Genomic DNA, 14,383 nt, shown 5'->3' on the forward strand with positions numbered 1-14,383 from the left:
CAGCTGAGAATCCATCTGGCCCTGGGCTTTTCTTGGTTGGTAGGCTTTTGGTGACATGTTCTATTTCATAACTTGAAATTAATCTGTTTGAATCATGTATAACCTCTTCATTCAGTTTGGGTAGGTCATATGTCTCTAGAAATTTATCGATGTCATTGAATATTTTATATTTTATTGGAATATAAATTTTCAAAACAATTTCTAATTATCTTCTGTATTTCAGGCATGTCCATTGTGATAGTTTGGGAAGGCAGGAGTTGGCAAAAAATATGACAATAACTAGAAATATACAAGAAACATGAAAATGTTTGATAAGTCCTCTGGGCCATAATATTCCTGACTACTGTCATTTTTATCTTTGATTTATTAGCTGAATCTACTTTGCCTGGATCATGAAAGCTTGTATTATAAGTCATGAGAGAGAAACAAACATTGAACAAAGGAAGGGACAATATGGAAGTTGAACTATGGCTGAATTTACATTTGTTAAATACATCAAAGTTACTGGACTTTACAAATGCTCGTGCAGGAAGAAGAGAGGCCAAGATGACTCTGGACATTTGCAATTCATTACTGAGCATATGATAGAATGAACTAAAAAGGACAGAGAGAAATCTGATTGGGTAAGTGCAGGTTTAATGTATCCATGCTGAGGTTGAACTCAGATGGGAAATCAAGGATTAAATGAAGCGGCCTGGTATTAAGTGTATGGAGTTTGGAAAACTTCAGAGTTGAAAATTTAGATTTTTGAATAATATTCCTCAAGATGGCATTAAAATGTATGTCATTCTTAAATTGCTAAATAAAGTGAAATAATCCTCTGTACACAATCTCCACCACTACATATGTCCTGATTGTTTTAACACTCTAGAAATTGCTGTTGTGTAATATTTCTTTGAGATAAATATCATCATTACTGATGCTTTCTTGAAAAAGGTGTTTGGTACAAGCAATTTTTTTCTGCATATGTAGTAAGAAATGATTTTGCACCTTGTTAAGGGAATAATGTTCATGTTTCTAACAGGACTTGGTGTTGTGGGGAACACCTTTGTTCTTGTGAACTATATGGGCTTGTTTAGAAGCACTATGAAATCTATCCACCTCATTCTCATTCATTTGGCTTTTACAAACATCATAACACTTCTAACAGGAGGTATGCCAAGGACAATATCCACTTTTGGGTTGAGAGACCTCATAGATGATATAACCTGTAAAATTGTGGTTTACCTCAGCAGGGTGGCCCGGGGCCTGTCCATCAGCACCACCAGTCTCCTCACAGTGGTCCAGGCCATCACCATCAGTCCCAGAGCCTCCAGGTGGAGGAGGCTGCAGCCCAGGTCTGCATGGCACCTGCTTCCCTTGTTGCTCTTCTTTTGGATTCTCAATTCCTTGATAAGCATGAACTTACCATTTTACATAAAAAATACCAGCAGAATGAACACATCACAAATTATTAGCCATTACAATTATTGTTCTTTCCAATCACAAAACTGGATAATTAGATGGATTTTTATTGTTTTCCTGGTCTCAAGGGATGCTGTGTTCCAGGGTGTCATGGGCGGGGCCAGTGGCTACATGGTCTTCCTCCTCCACAAGCACCACCAGCAGGTGCTCTACCTTCAGACCTCCAAGCTCCTCTACAGAACCCCCCCTGAGGTGAAGGCTGCAAAGAGTGTTCTCCTTCTGATGCTCTGCTTTCTCTTCTTCTATTGGACAGATTGTTTTATGGCTTTATATGTAACTTTTTCTTTAAAGAAGAATTTCATAGAAGTAAGTGTTCTAAAATTTGTGGATCTTGGATATGCAATCCTCAGCCCATTTGTGCTGATTCACAAGGATGGACACCTGGCTGAATGTTGGCCCACTCAGTGAGAGATAGATTGAGAGAACTTGTATTTTAATGATCTTTTTAGTAAGTTTTTTAAAACAATTCATATATATATATATATATATGTGCATGTGTGTGTGTGTGTATATATTTATATATATTTGCTATATGTGATGGAAACACAAAGTAAGGGTAACTGGTTAATGGTGCTTCCTCTGTGCCTCTTTATGTCTCTTTATATATTTGCAGGTTTTACTTCCCTTGTAAACCTCAAACTTTGTTGATGTGTATTATATCTAAGGTTTATTTATTTATGATTAACAGAAAATATTTTGATGGTCATAGTAATTAAAAATAGAGTGGAGTAATATGCATAATTAGCTGTGATTTACATTATGAAATATGCAAGACTACAGAGACTAAAGGTGTAGTTGTCTCATTTCATAGAAAGCTGTATGGAGGTATAATGAAATTAATTTACTGTTATTTGGATGTTTTATGATGTCCAAATCACAAGTTGAATGTATTTACTACAATAAATGAGAATTTGGTGGTGATCACAATTTGTGGCTTGTTTCAAGAAAGTGCTAGTTAGAGTCTTTATCCTGCTTGATATTATCCCCCTGTTTTCAGAAATCCAAATCATATTCAGATTTGTAATGAAGTGAACTTAATTTCCCTTTTTCCTAAATGGAACCAAAACACATACTCATGTAGAGTGCACAGATCTGGTAATAAGGCCTTTGACTAAGGCATTTGGAAATATTTTTGATGCATCAACAGATGTATTCATCATATTCCCTGCGAGACATCAGAACTGAGGATTCCCCTCCATTGTCAAGTTGTCCTGTGTATCTTTCTATGACCTTGATCACTTTGGATGTTTTACTTCTTTGATAGGAAGTGGTGAAAGCCTTTCCTTTGTGGTTTGTTTTTTACTATATTAACTCGTATTTAAAGTAATTTACTAATGCTATTACATCCTGCTCCAAAATTAGAGTCATCTGCTTGATATAAGAGTGGCGTCCTTGAAGATAAAGGGTGTGCTACTTGCTTAGTTCCACAGTTCTCTTGAGACAGCTGTCGCCTGAAATCTAGCATAGAGAACAAGACAAGGTGAGCCACCCCTGAACAGGTCTTCACTCGGGCTCAAGAGCAAGGAGTGAAAATCCCAGAACTGCAGTCAGGAATGAATGACATGTGCCCCATAATTATTAGATGACTGAGCACCAACGACAGAGAGATATCCGGATGAATAAGAAGATGGCTCATGGCCGTTGGAAACAATTTGTCAAGATCCACCCGGACTTTATTTTTTTCTACATAAGTATGATTCTTCTTTACTATAAAATGTGGGCATTGAGTGGAGAAAATACAAGTACATCTGAATGCTTAATTAGAAAATAATCGAAAAGAATGAGGTGCATGATTAAGTTTGTTACACACATGTGGAATGGGAGAGAGGAGAGAGAAATGGGAAACACTGGTCATTGGAACACATTGACATGACTGGTAGCACATCTAGTTTTTTTTTTTATTTCTCAAATACCTGTATGTTTTTCAAAGCAGTAAAATATAAATAGTGAGATGAATTCTGCATCAATTGCACCTTAGAGAATTTACATGATGTTTGTAGTTGTGATGACGGAATATTCCCCTAATTTTGTGAAATACACCTCCACATTCAGAAACTCAGAGGACCTTATTGTATTGAATTCACATAGCAATGTTTATACACAGACCTGTAGTTGCTAAAAATTAAAACAAAAATATAATAAAAGCAACCATAAGAATACCTCAAGTAAAAGTCATCAACCATTCATCAGAAAATTGAAAGAGGCACAATTACAGAAACTCATGTAGATGTTTTGTTTGTTTCCTTTTTTTTTAACATTGGCTCTGAATATTTTTTGGGGGGGGAATTTAGTACTGTTTTCTTTTTTATTGGTTCTTTTTTGTCATTTATGATATAATAAGATTCATTTTTACATAATCATAACAACACGACATATAATTTCTTCTATTTGAATCCCCAATACCTCCATGTTTGTTCTTTCTCATCTTGTGATCTTTCTGCAATTTATCTATAGTTATTTTTTCAAATTAGCACCTTATGTAAGCTAATCCAAAATTAGGTCAGGGGATGAAAAATAAATAGAAAAATATCAATGAAGTGAACAAAGGAAAGTGAAGGAAAGGGAAGGGGGACGGAATAGGGAGAGACAGTGGGATGAACTGGGCCTACCTTTCCCAGGGACATATATAATATGACACAGTGAGTCCTGTGGAGTTTTCATTTCACAGCTGCAAACATCCGTACATTAATATTTATACAAAGCTCTTCCTTGAACTTAATTGTGGATCTATTTTCCATAAAGATAGGAGAGAGATACATGTGTGGAGAGATTCAGAGGCAACCAATATGTATGAAATGACAAGTCTGACAATGCTCATAAACACCTATGATGAAAGTACTTTGACCAATATGAGCAAAAGTGACCTACAAGGTTCAATGCCATCACTATGAAATAGCAATGACGTTCTTCACAGTGCTAGTGAAATAGCCCAAAATCCATATGGAAGAGGAGAAGACCAGAACAGCCAACATGATCCTTTGCAACAAGAGGCATCAAGATCACATCTCAAACTATTTTACAGAGCTATAGCAACATGGCAGCTGGTATTGACAAAGGAAGGCCAATAGAATAAACAGACGACAGGGACAGCCCACACAGGAGCAGACACCTGACCTCTGACAAAGGTGCCACACATGTCTGTGGAGGAAAGGCAGTGCTGTGCATACTGGATATTCAGACAGGAGGAAAGTGCTGCGTGCCCATTTCTCACCCTGCAGAAACACCAATTTGAAAGCTACTAGAAAACTAGGAATGGCACCCGAAGCACCTCAACTGCTTTCAGAGACACTGAGAAACATCCACACACTGACATAAGCACTCACCTGCTTCATAAGTCTCCTAAAGCTCAAAAAAAAAGCAGGGGGGGTTTGGGGCTGTAGCTCAGCGGCAGAGCGCTTGCCTAGCATGTGTGAGGCCTGGGTTCGATCTTCAGCACCACATAAAAATAAACAAATAAAATAAAGGCATTCTGTCCATCTACAACCTCAAAAAACAAACAAATAAGAACAAAAACAAAAACAAAATTTAAAGAAACAAGCAGGGCATAGTGGTGCATGCTTATAATCCCAGTGGGTGGGGAGGCTGAGGCAGGAGGAGCTCAAGTGGAAAGCAAGCATCAATTTAGTGAGGTCCTTAGCAACTTATTGAGACCCTGTCTCAAAATATGAAATAAAAAGGGCAGGGGATGAAGCTCATTGATTGAGCTCCCCTGGGCTCAATCCCTGGTTAAAAAAATAAAATAAATAAAAAAGAAGAAAGAAACAAAGGCAGAAAATCAAGAACTAATAAGTGGTGTGGCATTAGATGAGAAATTTTGCACAGCAAAAGAAACAAGAGTGTGAAAAAAGGGATCCAAAATGACGGGCTGTGTTGCTCCATGACCTGAGATTCAAGTAGTGGGAATACTGCTGTCTGTGAGTGACAGAGGACCCCTCACAGTTGCTCCCACACAGGAATCATGGCTGCCATGCCCACACAGGGCTCTGGTTCTCAGCGTCTGAGCAGGACTCCTGAATACTCACCCACAAGGGCTCTGGATGCTTGAACAGTTCCACCGACATCATCACCCATGCAGGACTCCTGATTGCCCACCTGCACGGAAATTCTGGCCACCACTTCCACGAAGGACACCCAGCCACTACCTATGCACAGGAACTTCAGCAGCCACTGCTGTGTGGACCCCCATCTACCAACCTGGGACCCCCGGTCACCTTCTTCTTGAGACTCTGAGGCCACTGCCATAGTCCCCTACACACTGCAGCCTGTACCTTGGGACATTACACAGATTCTGAAGACAGCCGGCAGCCACAACACTGCACACCACAGAGCTGCACCTCTGAACACATCGACCATATCATGGCCTGGCCCCTCCACTCCCTCCCTGAAAGCAGCGGCCTCCTTCTTGGGTCACCTTCATCACCATTTTTAGTTGGGACAACTCCCAATTTGGAACACCCTCTGGTCAGGTACTGACAGTTCCCAATGCCCCCCTCTCCCTGCCAACCACTAACCTGGCACAGTGACTGCCCAATACAAAATAGGTCTCCAAGACGGGCGCACAGTCTCCAGGGAAAGTCCCCCATTGGGAAGTAGAAAGGGCAGGGGGTGAGTGAGATACAGTTTAGAGACTAAACTAGAGACCAGGAACTGTGGGGTTGACAGGCGACATAAGGAGATAAGACAGGCACCCACATCACACAAGTGGGCCCCAAAGGAGATCCTTGGGGTGCAGTCTTCAACTGGGGACTGGCAAGTGCCATACCCCACTCCAGGTGCCCTTCACCCAAGACCAACCATTCCACCCTGGTAACCTTCACCATCCTGAGGGTGGAAATGCCAGCAAACAACAGACAACCCACCTACTGGATGAGAAGGGAAGCAGAAATATACTGACTTCCAACCAAAAGAACCCTTGTTTCTCCCTCTCTCTTCTCCCACCCTCTCATCCCCAACATTTGTGAAACCAAGGACTTTGCATGAACTAGGCTACTGAGGACTGGGGTGTCTGCATAGTGTATTACAGTTGTGTTGTATATTCTTTTTTCTCCATTTTTACATTTTTATTTTTCTTATATTTATGTCTGTTTTAGGTAATCTACTGTCTTACCACTTGTCTACCCCAAATCACTTCCTCTCTCTTCTCCTGCTACTAACCATCTTCTTTAGATTCCTCTTTCGTACTTCCTAAGATCTAATAACCCCATATCCTCACCTCCTATCCCCTCAACATCTCATCCTACACCTCACTCCTGGTTCTTTGTCCACCATCAAAAATGTAAACCCTTTTGTAAACCTACTGTTTATATTGTAGATAATCATTGAAGTACCATTTCTATATATTGTGAAAAGCTGCAAGTGTCTTAAAAGCAACTATTTGGTTTAAGGTTGTATATTGTTTGTACTGAGGTCTGTTAACATTGATCTTCCCTTCAAAGGAGGGGTATTGGAATCCTGCAGGGGAACTATAAGCCTACAGGGTAAAAACTGTACTCTGCAGTCCTAGAAGGAAAGACACACGAACAATATGAAAAAACAAGAGAGAAGTGCCCCCAACCAATCAAGATACCACATTATTAGAATCTATGGCCATTAGAACAGAAGAAATTACAGAGAAGGAGTTCAGGATGTACATAATTAAAATGTTCTGTAAATTAAAGAATGATATGAGAGCAAATATAGACAGGAAAAGATCATTTTGATAAAGAGCTATACAATCAAGCACAGTAAGCAAAAGATTACTTCAATAAAAAGATGGAAGTTCTGAAAAACAAACAAACAAAAATTCTTGAAATTAAAGAAACAATAAACCAAATTAAAAGCTCAATTGAAAGCATTACCAACAGATTAGATCACTTGGAAGGCAGGACCTCAGACAATGAAGACAAAATATATAATCTCAAAAAGAATGTTGACCACACAGTGCCAATGGTTAGAAACTAGGAGCAGATCATTCAAGAAAAATGGGACAACATAAAAAGACCAAATTTTAGAGTTATTGGGATAGAGAAGCCATAGAGTTCCAAATCAAAGGAATGAGCAATCTATTCAATGAAATAATATCAGAAAAAATTTCCAAACATGAAGAATGAATTGGAAAACCAAATTCAAGAGGCTTACAGGATGACTAATGTACAAAATCACAACAGATCCACACCAAGGCATATTATAATAAAAATGCCTAGCATACAGAATAAGGAGAGAATTTTAAAAGCCACAAGAGAAAGGAATTGGGGGGAACCAATTAGAATAACAACAGATTTTTCAACCGAGACCCTGAAAGCTAGAAGATCCTGGAACAAGATATATCAAGCTTTGAAAGAAATTGGATGTCAACTAAGAAGCTTATATCCAGCAAAACTAAGCTTTAGATTTGATGATGAAATAAAAACCTGCCAAAATAAACAAAAGTTAAAAGAATTTACAACTAGTAAGCCTGCATTACAGAACATCCTTGGCAAAATATTCCATTTGGAAAAAATGAAAAACAACAATGAAAATCAGCAGAGGGAAGTATTACACTAAAGGAAAAACTAATAAAAGGAGAAACCAAGTGAAGTTAAATACCAAGAATAAACAAAATTGACTGGAATACAAATCATGTCTCAATAATAATCCTGAATGTTAGTGGACTAAATTCACCAATCAAAAGACATAGACTGGCAGATTGGAAAAAGAATGATAATATGCTGCCTCCAAGAGACACATCTCAGAGGAAAAAAATGTCACAGACTGAAGGTGAAAAGTTGGGAAAAAATTATACCACTCACATGGACCGTGCAAACAAGCAGGGACTTCCATCTTCATATCAAATAAAGTAGACTTAAGCTAAAGTTAATCAAAAGTGATAAAAAGGACATTTTATACTGCTCAAGGGAATCATTACAAGAAGACATAACAATTATAAATATGCCCCAAACATTGGAGCATTTGTGTTCATCAAACAAATTCTTCTCAAGTTCAAGAGTCAAATAGAGCACAACACAATAATTCTGTGGCTTTAACACACCTCTCTCACTACTGGATAGATCTTCCAAACAAAAGCTGAACAAAGAAACGATAGAACTCAATAATACAATCAATAACTTAGACTTAACTGACATATATAGAGTATATTATCCATCAATGAGAGAATATAATTTCTTCTCAGCAGGACATGAATCCTTCTCTAAAATTGACCATATATTATGCAACAAAGCAACTCTTGGAAAACACAAAAAAAAGTAGAGATATATCTTGCATTCTATCAGACCACAATAGAATGAAATTAGAAATCAATGATAAAATAAAAAATAAAAGCTACTTTAACACCTGGAGGCTAAGTAATATACTATTGAATGAACAATGGGTTGCAAAAGATATCAAGGAGGAGATTAAAAAATTCTTAGAGGTAAATAAGAACACCGATACAACATATCAAAATCTCTGGGACACTATGAAGGCAGTTCTAAGAGGAAAGTTCACTGCATGGAGTTCATTCCTTCAAAGAAGAAAAAGTCAACAAATAAATGACCTCACATTACATCTCAAAGTCCTAAAAAAGAACAAATCAACACCAAAAGCAGTAAAAGACAGAAAATAATTAAAATCAGAACTGAAGTCAATAAAATTGAAACAAAAGAAACAATTGAAAAAATTGACAAAACAAAAAGTTGGTTCTTTGAAAACATAAATAAAATTGATAAACCCTTAGTCAAGATAAAGAAGAGAAGAAGAGAGAAATCTCAAATTACTATCATACATAATGAAAAAGAAAATATCACAACAGACACCACAGAAATATAGAAGATAATTAAAAATTATTTTGAAAATTTGTACTCCAAGAAAACAGATAATATCAAAGGCATCGACAAATTTCTACAGTCATATAATTTACCCAAGTTGAATCAGGATGATATACACAATTTAAACAGATAAATTTCAAGCAATGAAATGGAAGACACTATCAAAAGCCTACCAACCAAGAAAAGCCCAGGACTGGATCGATACTCAGCTGAGTCCTACAAAACCTTTAAAGAAGAACAAATACAATACTCTTCAAATTATTTTGTAACATAGAAAAAAAGGAACACTTTCAAACTCATTCTATGAGTACAGTATCATCCTGGTCCCACAATCAGACAAAGACACATCAGCAAAAGAAAACTAAAGACCAATGTCTCTAATGAATGTAGGTGTTGATTTTATATTCTGCTACTTTGCTGAATTCATTTACTGGTTCTAGAAGTTTTCTGATGGAGTTTTTTGGGTCTTCTAGGTACAGAATCATATCATCAGCAAATGGTGCTAATTTAAGTTTTTATTTTCCGATATGTACCCCTTTAATTTCTTTCGCCTGTATAATTTAGGCTTATGCTCCCAGGTGGGGAGAGCCAAACTCAGACCTATCCTGGACATAGGTCCTGTGCAAGTCGCAAGTTTGTGTGGACGAATCTGTGCTGGGCCTAGGCTCCCTCTGGTGGTTGAAGAAGTGGTCCTGTGCCAGAGGCTGGCCTCCTGTGGGTGCCAGCCAGTGGATGGGTGGACCTGGGCCTACTGTGTGCCTGGGTCCCACACAGGCCAGTGTGGGTGGATCTGGGCTGTCGGGCTGAACAGCTGCCTTGTCTGCTGGTCAGAAGGGGTGGTCCTGTGTCAGAGGCTAGGCTCTGGCAGGTATCTGCCCTGCTGGTGGAGGAGTGGACCTGGGCCTACTGTGAGCCTGGGTCCCACACGGGCTGGTGTGGGTGGGTCTGGGCTGGGCCTCAGCTCCCGTGGAGTCTGCTGTTTGGAAGAGGCGGTCCTGTGCCAGAGGCTGGGCTCTGGCAGCTGTCTGCCCTGTAGATGAAAGGGTGGATCCCGCCTACTGTGAGCCAGGCCCAGGGGGGCTTATCTCAGTATTTGTATGATTGATGAATGCCATTCTAAACGGGGTAAGGGGAAATCTCACTGTAATTTTGATTTGCATTTCTGTGATGGCACATTGATTTTTTGAGGGGGAGGCCATGTGGGCATTTAGCTATTGAATTCAAGTTTTTGTTCAATATAGAAGTAACAAAGAAACCACTTACAGCAACATCCTTGAACTGCCAATGTACAGAGGTAGAGAAAAGTGATTCCTGTTCTTCCAAGGTGCCTGGTTGAGACTTGCTTTGAAGGCAGAGTCCCCAGTGCTGGTCCTCAAGTACCACATCCCTGTGCATGGAGTAGGCCTTGGACATGAGGGGAAGTGACATCTGTGTCCCAGAAGTGGGCACCAATCTATTTCAGCTGTGGGACTTTGGAAAAGTGCAGGGAGGGCCAAGAAATGGGAAACTCAGATACAGAGACTTGGCTGGCGATTCACTTTCTTATTATGAAAACTTCTTGTAAAATAATTAAGCTCCAATTAAAACTGAGATGAGGTCTGAGCCTCACAAACTTAGTAACTGTGGAGGGAGAGGGAGAGCCATGCTGCAGGGACTGGTGTCCACAGGGGTTAGCTTCTCCCTGACAGGTGTCAGCTCTCAACACTGGAGCCTCTGTGGTAGTTAATTGCACGGAAAAACTTCACAAACCCAGAAGGTACAAATGCGACCTTGAAAGCTGCATCTTGTCTAAAAGACAACCCAGAGCTTGTCTGCAGCACAGCCACCCAGGTGAGTGGACCCTAGGATCTGACTTGCTCACAGGCCCAGGTGACATGCCCTCAGCAGTCAAGGTCTTTCTCTGTGACTGAGCAAGGGGGTGGCTGACAGGGTCTGAGCCTTAGGACCTTCCCTCTTCTTCTGGTATTTAAAGGTATGACCTTGGCCAGGAAGATGAAGGGGTCTTTTACAGCAGGTGCCCCTCAGCTATGCCGGAGCCACTGTGACCCTGTGTGCAAGATCTGAGTTCAGCAGAGAGCTCTGTGGTGGGTCCTGAGGATAGAAAGTTGGAAGCTTTTTCTGCTTTTAGAAATGTTCAGTTTCTTCAAACTCCATGTTGTCCTGCTGTGACTCTCTCTGCATTCTTAGGTTATATGATATTCTGCGCCTAGTTTCTGGTGTATTATTTGGTTCCAAGATACAATTTTTCCCTTACATTTTGTTTCTCCTAAGTGCAGTGTGTTTAATGAGAAGCCATTCTGTCTCCAACCAACCTGAAACTCTCTGTCCTCACATGTAACATTAGACCATACATGACAGTCACATTCATTCTTTATATGTCTGCTTGTCAGAGTGCCTATTAAAACAATAAGCATTCAAAATTGTAGTGTCTCATATTGCATTTCAGTATGATTTCATCTATTTGCTTGATATTAAACTTTCAAAAAAATTTCTTTGATTTTGGTTCAGAACCATGCAGCAAGCAACACCTCTCTTATATTTATCTTGGCAAATTCTCTCCAGAATGGATGCATGTACCTCCTTTAGGTGTTAGGATTTGTTCCCAGGTGGGGGTTTTACATCTCTTTGAATGCACCACCTTTTCTTTTTTTTTTTTGAACTGTTTACTGTATAATTGTAAAACCCATCTGGGATAATGCCATTTTATCTTCTGACATTCTTCTTTTTATTCAGTCAGAATTAAAGAGAAGTGAGTTATATGACTCAGAAGAGCCTCCCAAATGTGACCCAGAGCTGTGTAGTTTGGGAAGATGGCAAGAAGCTGAAAATATGAGGAAATGTATGAAGTAAGAAATGATTTTGCATCTTGTCAAGGGGATAATCTTCGTGATTCTAATAGGACTTGGGGTTTTGGGGAACATCTTTGTTCTTGTGAACTATATGGGCTTGTTTAGAAGCACCATGAAATCTATCCACCTCATTCTCATTCATTTGGCTTTTACAAATATGATAACACTTTTTTCAAAAGTAATGCCAAGGACAATTACCAGTTTTGGGTTGAGAAGCCTTGTAGGTGACACAGCCTGTAAGATTGTGGTTTATTTTGGTAGGGTGGCCCGGGGCCTGTCCATCTGCACCACCAGTCTCCTCACAGTGGTCCAGGCCATCACCATCAGCCCCAGAGCCTCCAGGTGGAGGAGGCTGCAGCCCAGGTCTGCATGGCACCTGCTTCCCTTGTTCCTCTTCTTTTGGTTACTGAATTCCTTGATAAGCATGAACTTACCGTTTTCCATAAAAAATATCAACAATTTGAACACATCACAAATTATTAGCGGTTACAACTATTGTTATTTCCACTCACAAAACTTGATAATTAGATGGATTTTTATTGCTCTCATGGTCCTTCGAGATGCTTTATTCCAGGGGGTCATGGGCTGGGCCAGTGGCTACATGGTCTTCCTCCTCCACAAGCACCACCAGCAGGTGCTCCACCTTCAGACCTCCAAGCTCCTCTACAGAACCCCCCCTGAGGTGAAGGCTGCGAAGAGTGTCCTCCTTCTGATGCTCTGCTTTCTCTTCTTCTATTGGGCAGATTGCTTTATGACTTTATATGTCACTTTCTCCGTAGAGAAGCATTTCCTAGAAGTCAGTGTTCTAGAATTGGTGGACCTTGGCTATGCAATCCTCAGCCCATTTGTGCTGATTCACAGGGATGGACACCTGGCTGAATGTTGTCCTGCTCAGTGATAGAGAAACAGATTGATCTGTTCAGTAAGTAAGTTTGAAGTAATTCTTAGATTTATGTTGCTGTATGTGATGGAAAAATCAGGGTAGGTGAATCACATAGAGGCAAATTTGCAAACCACAAAGCTTGTGACAATCCTATGATAGATTTCACAGGAAGCTTGTTAAGGGTGCTTTTTCTATATATCTATATAAGGTATGTTTTTATGATTAATAGAAAAAATTTTCAGAGTCATAATACTTAAAAATAGATTGGCGGGCTGGGGCTGTGGCTCAGTGGTAGAGTGCTCACCTAGCACGTGCGAGGCCCTGGGTTTGATCCTAAGCACCACATATAAATAAAGATATTATGTGCAACTACAACTAAAAAATAAATAAATAAACATCTTTAAAAAATAAAAATAGATTGGAGTAATGTACTTACCTGTGTATTATCTACATTATGAAATCTGTAAGAATAAAGAGACTTAAAATGTAGTTGTTTCATTTGATAGAACAATGAATGGATACATAATGGAAATAACTCAGCTTTATTTCTGTGATTTTTGAGTTCTATCTCAGAATTTGAGTGTATTTTTCTCTAATAAATGAGGAGCTGGTGTTGATCACAATTCATGGCTTGTCTCAAGACAGTACTAATTAGTATCTCTATGTTGCTTGATATTCTCCCCGTCTTTAGAAACCCACAATATATTCTGATTCAAAATGAATCAAACTTCATTTTCTGTTTCTGAAACATGTATTCATGTAGAATGCACAGATGTGGCCATAGGTATTTGATTAAACCATGTAACTATTATTGATGCTGTTGACGTATTAATCATGGTCCCTCCAAGTCACCAGAGTCGCTGTGCCAGCCCTCTCCTTCACATCTAGGTCGCCCTCTACCTCTTTCTTACGACACTGTTTATTTTGGATGTTTTAATTCTCTAGGAAGATATGCTGAAGGCCTTTTCTTGTCCTTTGTTTGTCCCATGAAGGCACAGATTTAAAATCATCTTTTAATGTTATGTCATACTCCAAAGTTAGGAGTCTGTCTGCTTGGTGTGACGTTGGCATCCTTGAAAATGAAGGGTACATTACCGTTTCAGCTCTCCAGTTCTGCGACAGCTGTCGCTTCAATCTCGCACAGGGAACAGACAAATTGCTCCGTCTCTGATCAGTCGTTTTGTAAGGACTCAAGGGCAAGCAGTGCAGATCCTGGAATTGCAGTTAGGAGAAATGACACGTGAACGTGGAATCACAGGATTAGACGACTGAGCATTAACAACTGACAAATACCTAGGTGAATGATCTCTCTGAGTCTCACAATCCTGATTATTTTCCGTTATGGTAAACATGGCCACTGTCCCCTGGTGAATCAGTGCCTCCACATGACACACGTGACTTTGGGA

At 39.6% G+C, this 14,383-nt stretch overlaps 2 protein-coding genes across 2 annotated transcripts; both read left to right on the forward strand.

Annotated features, from left to right (window-relative positions):
• The first annotated feature begins 978 nt into the window (after positions 1–978).
• Positions 979–1,872, forward strand: LOC143400999 (vomeronasal type-1 receptor 4-like). The gene has a single exon (XM_076857975.1). It carries the CDS (start codon positions 979–981, stop codon positions 1,870–1,872), a length of 894 nt encoding a protein of 297 aa, XP_076714090.1.
• Positions 1,873–12,098: 10,226 nt separating this feature from the next.
• Positions 12,099–12,992, forward strand: LOC143401000 (vomeronasal type-1 receptor 4-like). The gene has a single exon (XM_076857976.1). It carries the CDS (start codon positions 12,099–12,101, stop codon positions 12,990–12,992), a length of 894 nt encoding a protein of 297 aa, XP_076714091.1.
• Positions 12,993–14,383: the final 1,391 nt, after the last annotated feature.

Source organism: Callospermophilus lateralis, chromosome 6 (assembly GCF_048772815.1).
Source record: "Callospermophilus lateralis isolate mCalLat2 chromosome 6, mCalLat2.hap1, whole genome shotgun sequence".
Classification (NCBI taxonomy): Eukaryota; Metazoa; Chordata; class Mammalia; order Rodentia; family Sciuridae; genus Callospermophilus; species Callospermophilus lateralis.

Bases quoted from the DNA above. Each gene is read 5' to 3' on its own strand.
- LOC143400999 (XM_076857975.1), top strand. From the start codon at position 979: ATGATTTTGCACCTTGTTAAGGGAATAATGTTCATGTTTCTAACAGGA.
- LOC143401000 (XM_076857976.1), top strand. From the start codon at position 12,099: ATGATTTTGCATCTTGTCAAGGGGATAATCTTCGTGATTCTAATAGGA.